We start from the raw sequence: 16,654 nt of genomic DNA, 5'->3' as shown, positions 1-16,654 counted from the left end.
GGTTCTTTACTAGATGGAAATAGTAGAATTATCAGTAATAATGCAGAAAAGGCAGAGGTGTTCAGTAAGTATTTCTGTTCTATATTTGAGGAAAAACAGATGACAATCTCATCATACAGTGATAACACTTTCTATTCCACTGGTATTTCTGGAGGATGCTGAACAGAAGCTACTAAAGTTAGACATTTTTAGATCAGCAGGTCCAGATTACTTGCTCCTAAAAGTTTTAAAAAGAGCTGACTAAGCAGCTTTTTGGACCATTAACATTGCTTTTCAATAAGTCTTGGAGCACCGGGGAAGTTATAGCACACTGGAAGAAAGCTAAGATTGTGTCAATTTTTAAGAAGGATAAAAGGGATGACCCAGGTAACTATAGGCCTGTCAGCCTGATGCCAATCCAGGTCAAGATAATGGAGCAGCTAATACAGGACTTGATTAACAAAGATCTAAGAAAAGGTAATGTAATCAGTGCAAATCAGTATGTGTTTATGGAAAATAAATTCTGTCAAACTGGATATCTTTTTTTGATGAAATTACAAGCCCGGTTGGTAAAGGCAATAGAGTTAACGTAATCTACTTAGACTTCTGTAAGGGGTTTGACTTGGTAATACATGACATTTTGATTAAGAAACTAAAATGATATAAAATGAACATGACACACATTACACGGATTAAAAACTGGCTACCTGATAGGTTGCAAAATGTAACTGTAAACGGGGTCGATGGGTGGCAAAGAGGGCAATTGCCCATGGGCTCGGGCAATTTCAAAGGGTCCGAGGGCCCCCGACCACTGCAGCAGCCAGGCATGCATGTGGAATTGCCCGGGGAGGTTGCAGGGCAGAGCTCCTAGGCATGTGTGGGGTGGTACCGATGGCAGTGCAGGCAGCTGGCAGCAGCTCGCTGGGTACCAGCCTGCACAGCCAGCAGCACCACCCAAATGTCAGGTGGACCGCGTCTGCGCAGGCTGGAGCCAATTGACTATTCTGCCCTGGAGCCTGGAATTGCTGTTGGCGGACCTGCTTCTAGTGATAGACTCAAAGAGCTCATTCTATTTAGTTTAACAAAGAGAAATTTAACAGGCGACCTGATCACAGTCTATAAAGTACCCCCATGGGGAATAAATATATAATGATGGGCTCTTCAATCTAGCAGAGAAAGATATAACATGATCCAGTTACCAGACACTGAAGCTAGACAAATTCAGACTGGAAATTAGGTGTACATTTTTAACTGTGAGAATAATTAGCAACTGGAACAATTCATAAGGGTTGTGGTGGATTCTCCATCACTGATCATTTTAAAATCAAAATGGGACTTTTTTCTAAAAAATATGCTCTCTGAATTATTTTGGGGAAATTTTATGCCTTGAATTATACAGGAGGTCAGACTAGATGATCAACTTGGTCCCTTCTAGCCTTAGAATATATGAATCTGTGTGTCATTTCTACCTTCTGATTGCAGGGAAGGATCAATCTTAACAGTAATTTGCATTTACATAGTTCCTTTGATTGAGCATCGCAAAGTGGTTTACAAAAGATAAATCCATTATCTAAATTTTGCAGATAGGGAAAGGCGACAGATTATACAATTTACCAAAGTCATGCACAGGGGAAGTGAGATTTTGGAATCAGATATCGCATCCCAACAGCCAAACCAGGATGCCAGCTGCTGGACAATCCTCCCTAACACCGCTGTACCCTAGTTTCCATTGCAAAAAAAATTCCCATCCCAGTCACTGACACCTGGATTGAATTTCCAGTCAGTATGCAAGCTATACAGAAAAAGCAACCAAAAAGAAGTCTCCTGTCCTGTCAAGGACAGCATGGAACAGGAAGAGCTCTTAAGGGAGAGTTTCTCATTTCTGAAATACGTGGAGAATGAACTGGACAATCACTTCTCTACAATAAAAGTTTTGTCATGCTGCTTCTGAGACACTCTTTGCTATTGGAAAATGAATACTTTGGGTCATTCATGCAAGGAACAAGTTACATGGGAAAATGTGGTGTGGGAGGTAGCAAAATAAAGTAATTTTATTTCTTGTCTTTGAGGACTCTCACCCTGATCATTTAAGAATGTCAGCAGATTTTCAACCATTGTTCCAAATGAATAGGCATCCCGGGCATGTCCGTGGCTGTCAGGAAGAATTTTGAAATCTGCAGACTGAAAAAATAAATCATCATAAAGCAGGAGCCTGCTACACAATTTCCATGAGTCTCTACTCTCTCCTTACACCTTCTGATTCTTTGTATAGTACCATTAGTCCACTCAGTGCATTACAAGTGGAATATTATGCAAAGCTCAAAAGCCTCTAGGGCCTTAAAGAACTTACAGCCTAGACATACAAACAAGAACATCACAGTTAAACAGTGCCCCATGAGTTCATCCAGCAACTGTAAGCCAGAAGCTTTCTGCATTTCTATGGAAACCAATGTTAACCAGGGAGAGAACTCGCTCTCTTCTAGTCTGTAAGCAGTCTGCATTACACTATAGACATGACAGTTGGTTAATAAGGGAAACACGTGGACATTAAATGCAACAGCATCATAAAACGATGTAGCTTTAAAAGGATCAACAACTTCTCACAGCTAATGTTAACGGAATGAGGCTTTAGGTTCTTTATAGTTTAAAAAATGAGCATATTGTTTGCACCAAGTTTTACAAAATTAAATTGGTGAGTTTTAAAATACAAATGTTCAAGATGACGACGACTTTCTTTTCCGGGTGCAGCTTACCAGCTTCTTAAATTTTGACTTTCTGCATAGCACAAAAGTTGGCTTCAGTTTCAGAACTGGCACTTTATAAATTCTTAGAATACATGTGACTGGATTGCTCTTGGGAGTATAACATTTACATAAACCACCACAACCTTCAAATGGCCACGAGTGGTGTTCGATAATCAGTCTCTACACATGCCCAGCAACCTTTTAAATACTTGAATTGGCCTGTTCTTCTGGCCAATTTTATCTTATAAAACTTGGTGCACAAAAATTTGCTCAGCTTTAGAATACTTAAAAATACCAAAGTCTTGTTTGGCCGATGTTTGTTCTGGAAGATTACTGGTCAGTCTTTTTATGGCTATTTAGCTATGTGGTCCTCTGGCAATTTAACAGAAATAGTAAATAATATAGCAGGCCATTTACTTTAAGACTTCCTAAGAGAAACATAACCAGTACCTAGCAAGAGTACAGAATGTTTTTTTGAAAAAGGAAACTTGGGATCTTCCTTGGAGATATGAACTAGTTCTGGAGCTAGAAAATAAAGACATGTTCTATCACATTCCATGTAGCTCCATCTCGATGATAAAGAAGAGTTTAAAAAAAAAAAAAAGGAGCATCAAAACAAAAGAATCTCTGGCAGATCTCTGAGCATTTGTTCATCCTACAACCACCCTCCTCTGTAACTGCAAAGCTCATCAACTGTGGATATTTATTGTTGGGGAAAGTGTTTTGTATTTATTTATCAAGAGACAGATAGAAGCAAATATTGTCATTTCACTAATTTAAAAATTAATTATGTAAGCGTATAGTATTCAGGTGGAAAAATTTTGGGCACGGTGGTAAATATTAAGGCTGAGACACAAATGTGAACAAATATTCGCTGTTAGGGCTGTTGCTCTGTCATTAAAGTATTCCGTTGAGTCACCTCCCCCTTTCACAATATACAAGTTATGGACAGTACAACACAATTCTGAAGTTATCTAGATGGACATATCTGCGCTTTTTTGCTTCAATATTGAAAACCAAAAAATCCTGCAGCAAAAACAGATTAACTTCTGATCAACCCCGAGTACAGCAATGCTACTCACCCTCTCTTCAGGAGGGATGGCTGCCTGGTCTCGCACTGACTTGATACCACAAAGGAACTAGAAAGAGGAAAGGAAAACTTCATGTTAAATATTTTGAGCTAATCATTTGTCGCTTGGTGAGTTGGCACCAAGCAGCAGTGGATGAAACCCAGCTTTTTTTGCCCTTTTTTCTTCTCTCTCTCTGTCAAGACTGGCTGAATGTACAAGAGTAGGTTCCTCCCTTCCACATTCAGTATAGGATATGCCTCACTACCTTACCAACCTGGAGAGAGAGCTCTGGGCTCTAGGCTTCAAGGATAAAACACCAAGATGCCCTGCAGTTGCTGAATTTTACTAGAGTCAATTCTGCCTTCAGTCTTAAAACCATATCCCTACATGCTGTACCTGGACCTCTGGATCTTTAATAACGGTGGGATTTTACTCCAATGCTCTTGGTCAAAATTTCACCTCTTGTAATGTTGTGCATCACGAAAGGTAACAATTGCCTGGCCAGCTGTCCCTCTCCAGGAGGTGGTAAAACTATTAGTGATGCTATGTGGGTACAGTTTATGAAGAATTTGGGGTTCCTTTGGAATGAAAGCCAGAATGTATTTGAGTAATGTCTCACTGCAGCACTGACTCTGCACAGGATGCAGCTGAGTTCAAGATAGACATTTTCCTCCCAACATCAATAATGTCCAACGGAGATGCCAGCAGGGAGAACCAAAGTGCCCTTTAAATGAGTGAGGATGTTAACCTGTTTTAATCTGGATTCAGCTTTTCTGCTTCAGGGAAAGAAAGCAAACTCTTTTACTAACCAGTAGAAGCGGTCGTAATGAGGACAGACTTCAAGTTGTTCCCACCCTCCCTCTCCCCAACCCTAACATCTCCTTGCAGCCACTTCTAGTCCCCTTGAATGACTAGTTAACTTTACTCACACATGGTCATTTATGGTAACTGTGTTCTTAGAGCAAGCATGCAGGCCATGGATCTGGGAAGCAGGCTGATACGCTTTTAATATTAATTCTCAATTTAGGCAATTGGATACATTTTAAATTTAAGCAAAGCTTACTAATGATGGAGCCCCAACAAGCCAGAAAACCTTGTTCCAAGCATTGTGAGTGGGTTGTTTGGCTCTTACCTCTGGGGTGGCTTCATTAAGGTTGCAGACTGTTTCCATTCCTCCTAGTTTCCAGTGCCCATCCTCACTTACAAATACAGATGATAAACAGACGTTGTTATGCGTTAGGTTTCCCTAAAATATAAAATAAACAATAGACCTAGGGATCGATGAAGGTATTAAATCCGTGTTAGCACTAATTAGGTGTCCTGATGATCTGAGAAAAAGCTGCTGAAAAGTACACAGATCAGCATTTAGACTGCAGGTTCCTTAATGGTTTTGTAGGCCAAACAGCACCTTTCATAAGGACCGAGGCTTTAAAGGAGGCCAAGTTTAACTATCACAGTCCTTTTACTCTAATTGCAAGTTACAAGAGGCCCTCCATATCTGAGCACCAAGACTTAAAGTTACACTGGCTTCAGATCTGGGATTTGCTAATTCAATCCTGAACACATGCCTAAAAATCACTGCTAGACCCAGGGACAAAGTCTGATACCTCATGTACCACCAGGATGATAAACAAATATGTTATGCTGAGAATTCATTTCCAGCAGCATCTGTTCATAGCTCTGACAAGTCATGCGATCTCAGGCCATAAAGTCATGACATTCTCATAATTATCTTCCCTGTTCTGGCTTTTCAGATACATTTTATCATCATTCACTGCCTCAAAAACAGCAAGTGAGAATTCTTTATACCACCTAAAAGTAGTCTGGAACACCAGCTGCCAGATTATTCTCTATCAGTCTGAGATAGCTGCTAATGCCATGTCACAAGTGAAGTGAAATAAAAAGCAGGCAAGGAACAAGAAACGTGAGATTTTAAGGTCCAATACCTCACAATCATCCATGTAAGCCCACTGATAAAGCCTTCCCTCTCCTCATGTAATCCTGCTCCTGCTGGGAGCCCAAACCTTACACATTCACACCTGTTTCTGTTGGGAACTTACCCTGTCATGAAGGAAGATGAGAGCTAGCAATAAGTCATAGATCCCTGCACAGATCTCATCTGAGGACAGCATCTCCAGCACCATCTCCAAAGGCTTTACACGCTCTGTAACAAGGTGAATCCCATCTGTTTCCACAGTACAAGAGAGGAAGCGCAAAAGGCAAGGGTGGCGCAAGGTTTTCAGGTGCTTCAAAAATGACAAGGAGAAAACAAGTCAGTATATATCCCACATCCCTTATAGGCAGGGAGTTTAGTTGGGATTCATCACTTTGGCATCTCCTCACATGCAAGTGCTTAACCACACAACCTTAATGTCCTTTTAAGTGAGTTTTCCAGAGGGAATTATAAATTCCAATCCCACTCCCTACCAGAATACCCACCACTACATACTGCTCTTATTTTGATCACACTGTACAATGTTTCTTGTCATATCAAAATCTTATTTAAAAAATAAAACTTGTATTTGGGAGCTGAGAGAGTGTCCCTGTAATTAAGGAGATCTGCTAGAAGCAGGGATCATTACCCTTCAAATGTATTATAAATTACCCTGTTTCTTCCTCCTCCCTCCCAAGGGACTTTTAAGGACATTCATGTACAAGAACTGATAGCTTCACTTTGGTACTAAAAAAGGCAGAGAGAATCAGAAAGAAGCCTGTTATTCAGCAAGGCCACGTTCTCTACCTTGGCAGCTTTATTAACTGTGTCTTCATTCTCTGTTTTATACACAAAGACCGAGGCAAGCTTGCCATCTTGCAGTGCAGCCGGGTAAATTGTGAGTCCAGTCGGTAAGGTATATGGTGGCTCTTCCAGTGTGCAGCTCTTTAAAGCACTGTTCTCCGAGCCCATCACTTGCAGAACTAGGCCGTTGTGGAAGGTCTCTCGGTGTCAAATAGGCCTTAGGGTGAACAGAGGTTTTTCAGACAATTGAATTCCAACAGGCACCATCCAATTTATTCTTCAGAACATTTTCTGAAAAGTGTGAAAAAACACATCAAAAAAAGCTCATCTTGTTGATGTACTTGAGTCAACAGTTCTCTCCCGGGAGTTTCAGTAGATAAAAATCTAAAACTCAGTCATTTATGTTGTAAAGATAATTAAGGGCTTGGACAGCTCTAGAGATAGAGACTTTGGCCATGGCTACACTTACAGTTCTGCAGCGCTGGTAGTTACAGCTGTGTTCGTACAGCTGTGTAGGGCCAGCGCTGCAGTGTGGCCACATTTGCAGCATTTGCAGCGCTGTTGGGAGTGGTGCATTGTGGGCAGCTATCCCAGCATTCAAGTGGCTGCAACGTACTTTTCAAAAGGGGGTGGGGTGGAATGTGACAGGGAGCGTGGAGGAGACAGACAGAATGGATTTTTGGAGTTGACACTGTTCTCAGCTCCCTGCCTTGCAAGTTCTAAGGACTGGAAGACACACAGTGCCTACCTTCAATCATTTTAAAAGTTCTGACCCCCTTCCCCCACCCCTCTCTCATTCACTAAATGCAAATTATGCACTCCTAAATAGCCATCAGACCAGATAAGCATCTGCTCAACATGGACTTCCCCCTCCCCCTCTGCCGTGTGAGCGTGCTGTTTCTCTCTTCAAGCAAACAGCTGTGAACATTCCAAAGTAATTCCCCTGCCTGCCTCTGCTCGCTCAGCAAACAGGAGCTGTGTTTGTTTTTTAAATAAGCAGTTTGGCTGAACTCCGAGCTCTCCCTTTCTTCCGGTTTGTTGTGGACAGGAATTCTGGGATACCTCCTTATACCCCGGAGGTCAATAAAAGCGCTGGTGGGGTCCACACTTGCTGACCAGCGCTGGATCACCAGCGCTGGAATCGCTTCACTCGAGGCTCGACCGGGTGTACAGCCAGCGCTGCAACCAGGGAGTTGCAGCGCTGGCCGTGCTTTGCAAGTGTGGCCACATCCTAAGTTGCAGCGCTGTAACCCCCTCACCAGCGCTGCAACTCTCTAGTGTAGCCATGGCCTTTAGCTGTGGAACAGGTAAAGCACAAACAACTCCATGCAAGCTATACCATAAGATACTGCTAATTTGGCCACGTCTACACTTACCAAGGATTGATGCTGCGGCAATCGATGCAGTGGGGGTCAATTTAGCGGTCTAGCAAAGACCTGCTAAATCAATTGCAGAGCACTCTGTGATCAACTCCGATGCTCCACTGGAATGAGAAGATTAAGGTAAACTGATGGGAGAGTGTCTCCCATCGACGCAGTGCGGTATAGACACCGCAGTAAGATGACCTAAGCTATGTTGACTCCAGCTATGTTATTCACATAGCTGGAGTAGCGTAATTTAGGTCAACTTACCCCAGTAGTGTAGACAAGGCCTATGTCTGAATCTCACCCTACAGGATAATTCAGTTTCCATTCAATCTTTGGAGTCTCTGGCAAAACTCTCCCTGGTGATGGTGATCTGTCATGTCAATAACTGCCTATTGGATCTTCACCAAAGGCAACAACTGATATAGCTTTAGCCATCTGACAGTCATGACTTTTGGTCCTCACCGATCTAAACCTGATGTAAAAAAAAAACAAAACAAAAAAACCCAAAACAAATCAGGAACATCAAGGTGAGGGGCTCCTCTTTCCATCACCAAATCCCCTGAGCCAACTCTCTCTCTAGATCTAAATATTTCATTAGGTAAAACTACAATGAAAATTAAATGGAATTAGAAAGGTCTGCCACACCATCCTGCTGGTGCAGTACTGACAAATGAAGGAGTTCCTTAATCTCTTTGATGTTGCCTTATATACTTGGTATACCAAGCAAAATTCACCTCCACTGCTGCTCAGCTGTAGCAAGTGCATCATCACTGAAGTGTTGACAGAACGGTGGTCGCAGGAGACACCACCACTGAAGGATTGACTGGACACAACTTTTAGTTTCTACCATCACCACCCCAATTCGCCTCTTTTTGTTTTTGTAGCTTGCCTTAGAACTGAATGTATTTTCCTCCTGACTGCCTTCTTTCCATCTGGCTAGTGTTTGCAGGCAGGCAGGCAAACCTAACCTCCCTCCTGTCCCCCCACCACTATATTTATAGTGGAGATGAAATTAACCTGAATTTTTGTTTTACTTCCTTGCTTGTGAACCAGCTCCAGAAGATAACAGTGGAACACACGCAATGTTCTTCTGGGGGCAGAAGACCTTTTAAAAGTATTGGCAGGATAGGCCTGTGCTCTATAGTCAGTGTCGTGCTGACAGGCTACCTCAGGTAATGAGCAAACTTTCGCCATGATATACCCAAAACGTTGGCCTCTCTTAAATTATCAAAAACTAAAACATGTAGAAGTGCAGGCTAAGGGAAGGGAAATCATGTCTTATCTTTGAGGGCATCTGCTCAGCACTGTGGGGATCCGAAAGGAATTCTTGCCCCATCCCATGTAAATTATTTTGCACAGCTGGAAGATTGCATCATGGTATTTTTCGCCTTCCTCTGAAGCATGAGGCACAGACTACTGCTGAAAGCAATATAACACACTTCTTGACCTCTTGGTCTGATTTTTATAAGGCTTCTGGCTTCTCTCTAGTTTTTTCTCCCTTCCCAGGGTTCATTAGTGTAGGATATGTGTTGGTAGATTTTTCTGTTATAGGTTCTTGGTTTTGTTCTCACTTACTGCTTCAATTAAAAATTAGTTATCTAACTGGTTGCCTTGGAAAATATGGCACATTACAGTCTAAATGTTTCATATTAAATTCTTATTATTTAATAAATCAGTTGTGCAATCCATATAGTCAGGTGAACTTTGGGAATGAACAATTTTTTTTTTTTTTAAACAAATGTAGCTAGGTAAGAAACTATCATTCGAAGCTAGAAGCCCAGCAGGGGGCACTCACAATAGTGGGGTACTGATTTTATACAAATCTTACATAAACACTATCTCATCTTTTTACGCTTGGACAGCAATGGAGAGATGGGTTGTTCTATAATTAACAGTTAGAATCCTGCATATGCTTCCCAGTAGGATGTATCTATTTTAATAAAGGTCAGATGTGGCAACTGAACTGTTTGTCTCTCTTTGAAAACTGGAATGTAGTACAGCTTCTTATCTGCCTTCTCTGACACACAGCTCACCAGCTTGTAGCAACTACATGGATGCAGGATGGCATGAAGGAGATGGACTAAAAGGCAATTTTACATGCAAAAAGGGACCAAATTTCAGACCATGCTTATATCTGACACTAAAGAGAGTGAAACACTTTCTTCAGAAACAGAAAAATTCACTTTCAAACAGGAAAATACTTCTTTTAATAGGGGACTCAAGTCATTTAAGATGCTTTTTGTTACCTTCAGCAGATGGCTGGTAGTGTGCACGTGCGCAGGAGAGCATGGGGACTGAGTCCATAGAATTCAAAAACGGTGCCTATAGAATAACTCCTCAAATACCTAAACAGTACTCAGTTAAACAACCTCATTGTCTAAAAGATCTCTTGCACACATTTCATGGGTCCAGACTTGTAGGTTTAATCCTGAGAAATTATGTTTTTACCTAAATTTGACATTTGAACATTAACATGTAAGAAGCTGTGGTCATCTTGAATTGTGTTGGAATGTTTCATGTAACTAACCCTTTACTGGGGGCTGGGGAATGGACAGATTTTTATTACCTAACCACAAATAATTTGAGCACACTGTCTAATTGTCATCAGCGCTGCCAGTCTCAACATCAGCTTCAACTTGAGAGTGATGTGTCCCTCCCTGGATCACCTGAAACAAATATATCACTTGGCATCCAGATTGACAATAGCCCTATTACTTTGGGATCTGATAGCTAAACAAGACTGCTACCATGTCGAATCATTACAGAGAGCTTATAAAAAATTGTTGATTTATTTGAACCAGTTTATTCAATCTGATAATGACTTGATTTTATTACTCTGACTGATTTTATATTAACCCACTTTGTTCTAATTTAATTTGTTTATATCTACTTTATTTTATGTTTTTGCTTAAGTAGCTGGGCCTAGATTTTTTTTTAAAAGGTATTTAGTCATTGCTCCATTCAGCATTTCAACACCTAACTGACCTAGGAGCCTAAGTCTCATTTTCAAAAGTAACTTTTAGGCACTAAATCTCTTTGTATCTTAAGTGTTTAGGTCACTTTTGAAAGTGAGACTTAGGCTTCTAAATCAGTTAGGCATTAACACATTAGGGGGGCAAAAATATCTAGGCCTTAGTTAATAAAATAGATACAACTGGAAATCTGTGTGGTTTGGATTTTTTTATCCTCAGAGACATCAAGATTCTAGACCTGAGGGATAAATACAAGAGGCAACTCTGTGGCCCAGCTAGTGGCGATCCACACAACTGCTCTACAGTCCTCTCATAACTGGTGCCTGAACAAAAACACTGTTACCTTTTGAAGGACAGTTGATTACATACTATTTCTTTCAATAAGCAATGTTGGTTCCAAAACCACCTTGGAGGTCATGGGGTGGTGGATACCGGTCGATCATCCTAACGGCTGACCAATTCTCCACAAAAAGTCTATGCTCCCCACACAACAGAGATTTAGGGTAACTTGTGTAATTCATGTGCGGCTTTGCCATTTCAAATTCATGCTGATAATACCCCACACTTCAATAAAAAGAGGCAGATAGTCCTAGAGAAAGAAATATGTTTGTCAAGGAGCATCTTTTACAAGCACTAAAGACATTTCTTTTTGTTTGAGTCCTTCATAACTAAAAACCTGCAGCTAGCAAGCTGTGTGTTCATCCTTTAGCTGCAAAGCAGGAACCACTTTGAGTACCCTTATCTTTCTACCTTTGTGGTAGAAGGGGATTGCCAAGTGAATCCAGCTTCTTGAAATTCTTGCTTTTGGACAGAACTCATTTTCTTATATGTCCCTCCAGCCAATTATCTCCTGGCAGCTGACACAATAGGCTGCATGTACTTCATGTCACTGCCACCAGAGTCAGGAGAGCTCTTCTCTCACCTTACTAAACACCAAGCACACTTCATGGACTCAGACTAATGCTTGGCATGGAGTCTTAGGAAAAAAGTCATGTGTGTAAACATCACCTCCCTTCATCCAAGCAAAAAGCATAGTAGGGGCTGAATGAGTGGAAAAAACCAGGATATTTCATATCTTGGTTTCACCGATCAGTTTACCAATGAAAGAGAGAACTATCTTCAACAAATCCATTCAAACAAGAAATAGTGACAAAGAACATCAACAAATCCATTCAAACAAGAAATAGTGACAAAGAACATCACCACCTTTCATGCAAGGAACTCCAGACATATAATTGCCCCATGAAACATTCTCTTGCACCCCAAGATAAAGATACTGAAACAGTAGCTACCCAACCTTTTTCTGGTGAAGGTCCCCATCCCCCTTTGATGGATTGGGTGCCCATTCACACTGTGTTACCCATATATCCTGGCACAACTACAACCTCTCCATTTTCCTCTGCCCATTCACTCATTCTGGCTCTTTGCCATCTTTTTTCCTCCTCACCTTGTTTCCCCTTTTTCCTTTCTTCCATTTTCTTGCTCCCTATTCCCTGCTTGCTTCCCGTCTTTCCCTTTTCACAATAAGGCTGTATAATCCTTGAGACTGAGGGTTGACTTGTAGATCCATGGAGGTGGGCATCATGCCCTCTTGCGGTGGAGCCACGTAAAGAGTAGGCTGCTGCCTGAGACTGTAGCCCTCTACATAGAAACTACCACCACGATCAAAGATGCCTTACTCACCTGCTCCCAGGGCAGCACTGAATGCATCATGCAACTTTATCTCCACTCATCCAACATTATGCAGCTTTCCATTCATCCCCTCCTCCACCCCTGCAACTTCTTAAACTAGTCTGATGCCCTGCCCAGGCTAGTGCAGTGTTTCCGAACAGCAATCATCCCAGTGCCTCTTTTGGGTGTAGCGTACAGAGTGAATTTCTAAACTTATCACTAACTGCACAGATCAAACTGCCATCCTGCAGTTTGCAGACTGCTCATGAACAACCCTACAACCAAATACAGTATGTGAACAATGGAAAATGGCATCTTTTGGCAAGAAAGCTAATTTCCATTTCACCCTTTCTTGAGGACAGCTGAAACTTTGGAGGCTGGGGATTGGAAAAGATAGGTTTTAAAGTTAAGGAAGGTACTTTGAAAGCATCTGGTCTGCCCATTACCCAGTTTCAAACTACAAATTATTTATTGACAAGTCACCCATAACAATTCCAGGGTATCGAGTGTATGTATACAGGGGAAGTATTGTTCCCCAGACTAGATTTTTGATACTAGGGGATCAAATCTTTGTGCCGCTGAGTTATAAATAACTTTATTCATCCAGGGGCCTGGTGAAGTCAAGCATATTTGTCCCCACAAAGCACAAAACTCCCACAGGGCGACTGAACTGCAATGTCATATTTGCACTAGAAATAAACATCCATTGAAACCCCCTGACAAGAAATAAACATCCATTGAGATCTCCTGACAAAGCTTCTCAGATCCAGCCGGTGTCCTTGGGAAGGACCTGGCTCCCATGATCTTGCCTCGGTGCCATCACAGGGACACAGGACGATATCCCACCCTGTGCCTCAAAGTCACCTGATAGATTTGTTGGCCCTGACAGGCTGCCACTGGGATAGCCCAGGGAGAGATTAGTGACCTCTGGGGGCAGCCAGCCAGTGAGCTGCCAGGCAGAACCCTAGCCCTGAGCGAGGAAAGGATCTACTTCCTATCACACACCCGATACCTCTCCCACCAATAACCCCTGCCTCTCCCTCACATCATCCCTCCCTAACCCTGCCCCCACCTGCCCCAATAACCCCTGCCTCTTCCCAACATCACCCTTCCCTAACCCTGCCCCACCGATAGCCCCTGCCTCTCCCCCACATCACCCCTCCCTAACCCTGCCCCACCGATAGCCCCTGCCTCTGCCCCACATCACCCCTCCCTAACCCTGCCCCACCGATAGCCTCTGCCTCTCCCTCACATCACCCCCCCTAACCCTGCACCCACCTTCCCCACTGATAACCCCTGCCTCTCCGCCACATCACCCCCCCTTAACCCTGCCCCATTACCCCCACCTGCCCTACCAGTAACCCCTGCCTCTCCGCCACATCACCCCACCTTAATCCTGCCCCATTACCCCCACCTGCCCTACCAGTAACCCCTGCCTCTCCGCCACATCACCCCCCCTTAACCCTGCCCCATTACCCCCACCTGCCCTACCAGTAACCCCTGCCTCTCCGCCACATCACCCCCCCTTAACCCTGCCCCATTACTCCCACCTGCCCTACCAGTAACCCCTGCCTCTCCGCCACATCACCCCCCCTTAACCCTGCCCCATTACTCCCACCTGCCCTACCAGTAACCCCTGCCTCTCCGCCACATCACCCCCCCTTAACCCTGCCCCATTACCCCCACCTGCCCCACCGATAACCCCTGCCTCTCCCCCACATCACCCCCTTAACCCTGCCCCCATTAACCCCTGCCCGCCCCTCCCCTCACCCCATTACCACTCCCCATTACCCTCTGCCTGCCTCATCAATAATAACGTCCCCATTCACCCACTCCCTAATCCTGCCCCCATCACCGCCTGCCCGCCCCATTGATAACCCACCTCCCCCCCCAAATTACCCCTCCCCGCACCAATGACTCCCCTCCTCGACCCCATTGGCCCCGTGGCGGGAGGGGGCAGGGAGCCCCCCTCACCTGCCTTGCCCGGTCCGCTGGGGGAGGGGTCGGGGTCGGGGCTCGAGTCTCCAAGCCGGCCTCAGCCCCGCCGACAGCCGCCTCCGCCTCTCCCCACAGATCCGCCGCCGTCGCCCGCCTCTCCGGCTTCCGGCCCCGCGCCGCACCATAGAGTCGCTCCGCCGGCGGCAGGAACGCCTCCCGGACAGGCAGCGCGGCAGCGGCCATCTTGGGCCGGGGTGGGGCGGCGCAGGCGCAGGCGCAGGGTGAGGTTTAGGCTGCGGGCGGAACGCAGCCAGCGCCTGAGGCTGGAGGCGGCCATTTTGGATAGGGGCGGGGGCGGGCCTCGCGGGGGCGGGGTATATGGTCGGCTCCTGGGCCATGCCCGGCGGTGGGTAGAGTGCCGCTCCCCTGTCCTCAGCATCCCCCCAGGGGTCGCTTTGGTCACCTGCTGGCCATGAGCTGAAGGGGGCAGCAACACGCTGCACTTCCCTCGGGGTTACGTCACCCCCCCACTGCAGTGTGGGTTCAAAGGCGCCCCCCCCCCCCGCAGCCCCTGCCCAGGGTCCTGGGCACACCTGAGCCCCCCAGCACCAGCCACTCACAGCAGAGCTGAGCCAGCACCACCGCTTTAGTGCCCAGTGGCCCCAGGACGGGGATGGGCCCCTCACTCTGCAGGGGTAGGCAGGCCTGATGGGAGAAATTAGTACATCATGTTCACTGGGCCGCACACCTCCCATTTCACTCCATTTACACAGACATTAGTGGGGGAACTGACAGTGCCCCAGGACGAGGGTCCCCTCTCGTCAGCCTTGGGTGCAGGAGAGCAGTTTGGTGGTCCAACAACAGCTGTTATAGCAACAAATTTGTTTGATATCATGACCAGGATGCAAATTTTGCATCCATTGTTCCACCTCTGGGGCGGCCTTTGTCACAGAGTTCCCAGGCGATGCTCTGGAACTGCTCCCCGCAAAGACAGTCAGGACTTTGGGGAGCCTCCTCTCCCTTGGAGCAGACTGATTTTAGGGCAAGAAGCTCACAAGGCTTCACCTTCCTGGGTCTGACCTTGGAGCATTCCGTGTATGTCCCGCCATGCGCTTCCCAAAAGCCAGTCCGTCCAGGCAGGGTCCTGGGGAAGCCAGAGCGTCCTGCATGTACCCCCATTTCACAGTCAGATGTAACTCTTAGCCAGCCAGTAAAACAGAGGTTTATTAGATGATAAGAACACGGTTTAAAACAGAGCTTGTAGGTACAGAGAACGGGACCCCTTAGCCAGGTCCATTCTGGGGCCCAGCGAGCCAGACAACCCCATCTGCCCTCACTTCCCGTCCCCAGCCAGCTCCCAACTGAAAACCCCCCTCCAGCCCCTCCTTTCTGGCCTTTGTCTTTTTTTCCAGGCCTGGAGGTCACCTGATCTCTTTGTTCACCTTTAGCTATTCTCTTGCAGGGGGAAGGGCCCCAGCCATTTGTTGCCAGGATACAGAGTGTCAGCCACTGATGCACACTGGAGACTTAAGAAATGCATAGGGGACACTGAGGCACCCACACAGTATTCAGAGGAAACATTAAGAACATTCCCACTTCGTCACAGCCTCACATGAGCAAATGGTGTCACCTGAATCCTCATTGAAGAAGGGAGTAGCTGTGCTGTTTTGAGTCAGGTTTTGTAGAAGTCCACCTAAAATCTGTCTGGGCCTAGGCTTTCACATGCCCTATGAGATTTAACGTTGTTGTCTAACGTCTTAATTTCCAGAGGTTTTATAAGGGACATTCCATAGTGTCCAGCATATCTGGCTTCTGTCAGGAAGCTTTGAACTGTAGTGACAAGGTCAGGGGGTTCCCTTTGGTTAACTGTAAAGTTTTATATTGTAAATCTGGTGTTTTATGAATTTACAAGTCCTCCATTACTATAGTATCTGAACATCTCTCTACCTTTAATGTTTAAAATATTCACAACCTGCCTGTGAGACAGGACAGTTCTATTATCTCTGTTTTGCAGACAGGAAACTGTGGTACAGAGTGACTTAGTAACTTGCCCAAGGTTACACATTAAGTCTGTGGTAGAGCAGGGAATTAAACCCAAGTCTCCCAAGTCGGAGGCTTATGTTCCAGCCACTGTCCTTCATTCTTCTGGAAGGCTGGGATATGACTCCCTAGGAAT

The 16,654-nt window shown here is 44.9% G+C and overlaps 1 protein-coding gene across 10 annotated transcripts in view; it reads right to left on the bottom strand.

Annotated features, from left to right (window-relative positions):
- SCYL3 (SCY1 like pseudokinase 3) overlaps nt 1-14,659 on the bottom strand; it is a 32,515-nt gene extending 17,856 nt beyond the window's left edge. Inside the window, exons 1-9 of one of the 10 annotated variants that reach the window (XM_050963144.1) lie at nt 14,515-14,659; nt 11,213-11,458; nt 8,162-8,369; nt 7,907-8,013; nt 6,534-6,821; nt 5,854-6,039; nt 4,926-5,039; nt 3,806-3,862; nt 2,058-2,160 (exon numbers count right to left, since the gene is read on the bottom strand). In XM_050963144.1, coding sequence (XP_050819101.1) covers nt 2,058-2,160; nt 3,806-3,862; nt 4,926-5,039; nt 5,854-6,039; nt 6,534-6,698 — 625 coding nt within the window. In that variant the 5' untranslated portion in view covers nt 6,699-6,821; nt 7,907-8,013; nt 8,162-8,369; nt 11,213-11,458; nt 14,515-14,659. The remainder of the gene's footprint in view (nt 1-2,057; nt 2,161-3,805; nt 3,863-4,925; nt 5,040-5,853; nt 6,040-6,533; nt 6,822-7,906; nt 8,014-8,161; nt 8,370-11,212; nt 11,459-14,514) is intronic. The other 9 variants (XM_050963150.1, XM_050963149.1, XM_050963147.1 and 6 more) reach the window with 9 other exon arrangements.
- Nucleotides 14,660-16,654: the final 1,995 nt, after the last annotated feature.

Source organism: Gopherus flavomarginatus, chromosome 7, assembly GCF_025201925.1.
Source record: "Gopherus flavomarginatus isolate rGopFla2 chromosome 7, rGopFla2.mat.asm, whole genome shotgun sequence".
Taxonomy (NCBI): Eukaryota; Metazoa; Chordata; order Testudines; family Testudinidae; genus Gopherus; species Gopherus flavomarginatus.
Note: the sequence above shows the minus strand (reverse complement) of the source record. Positions and strands in the feature narration are given on the sequence as shown.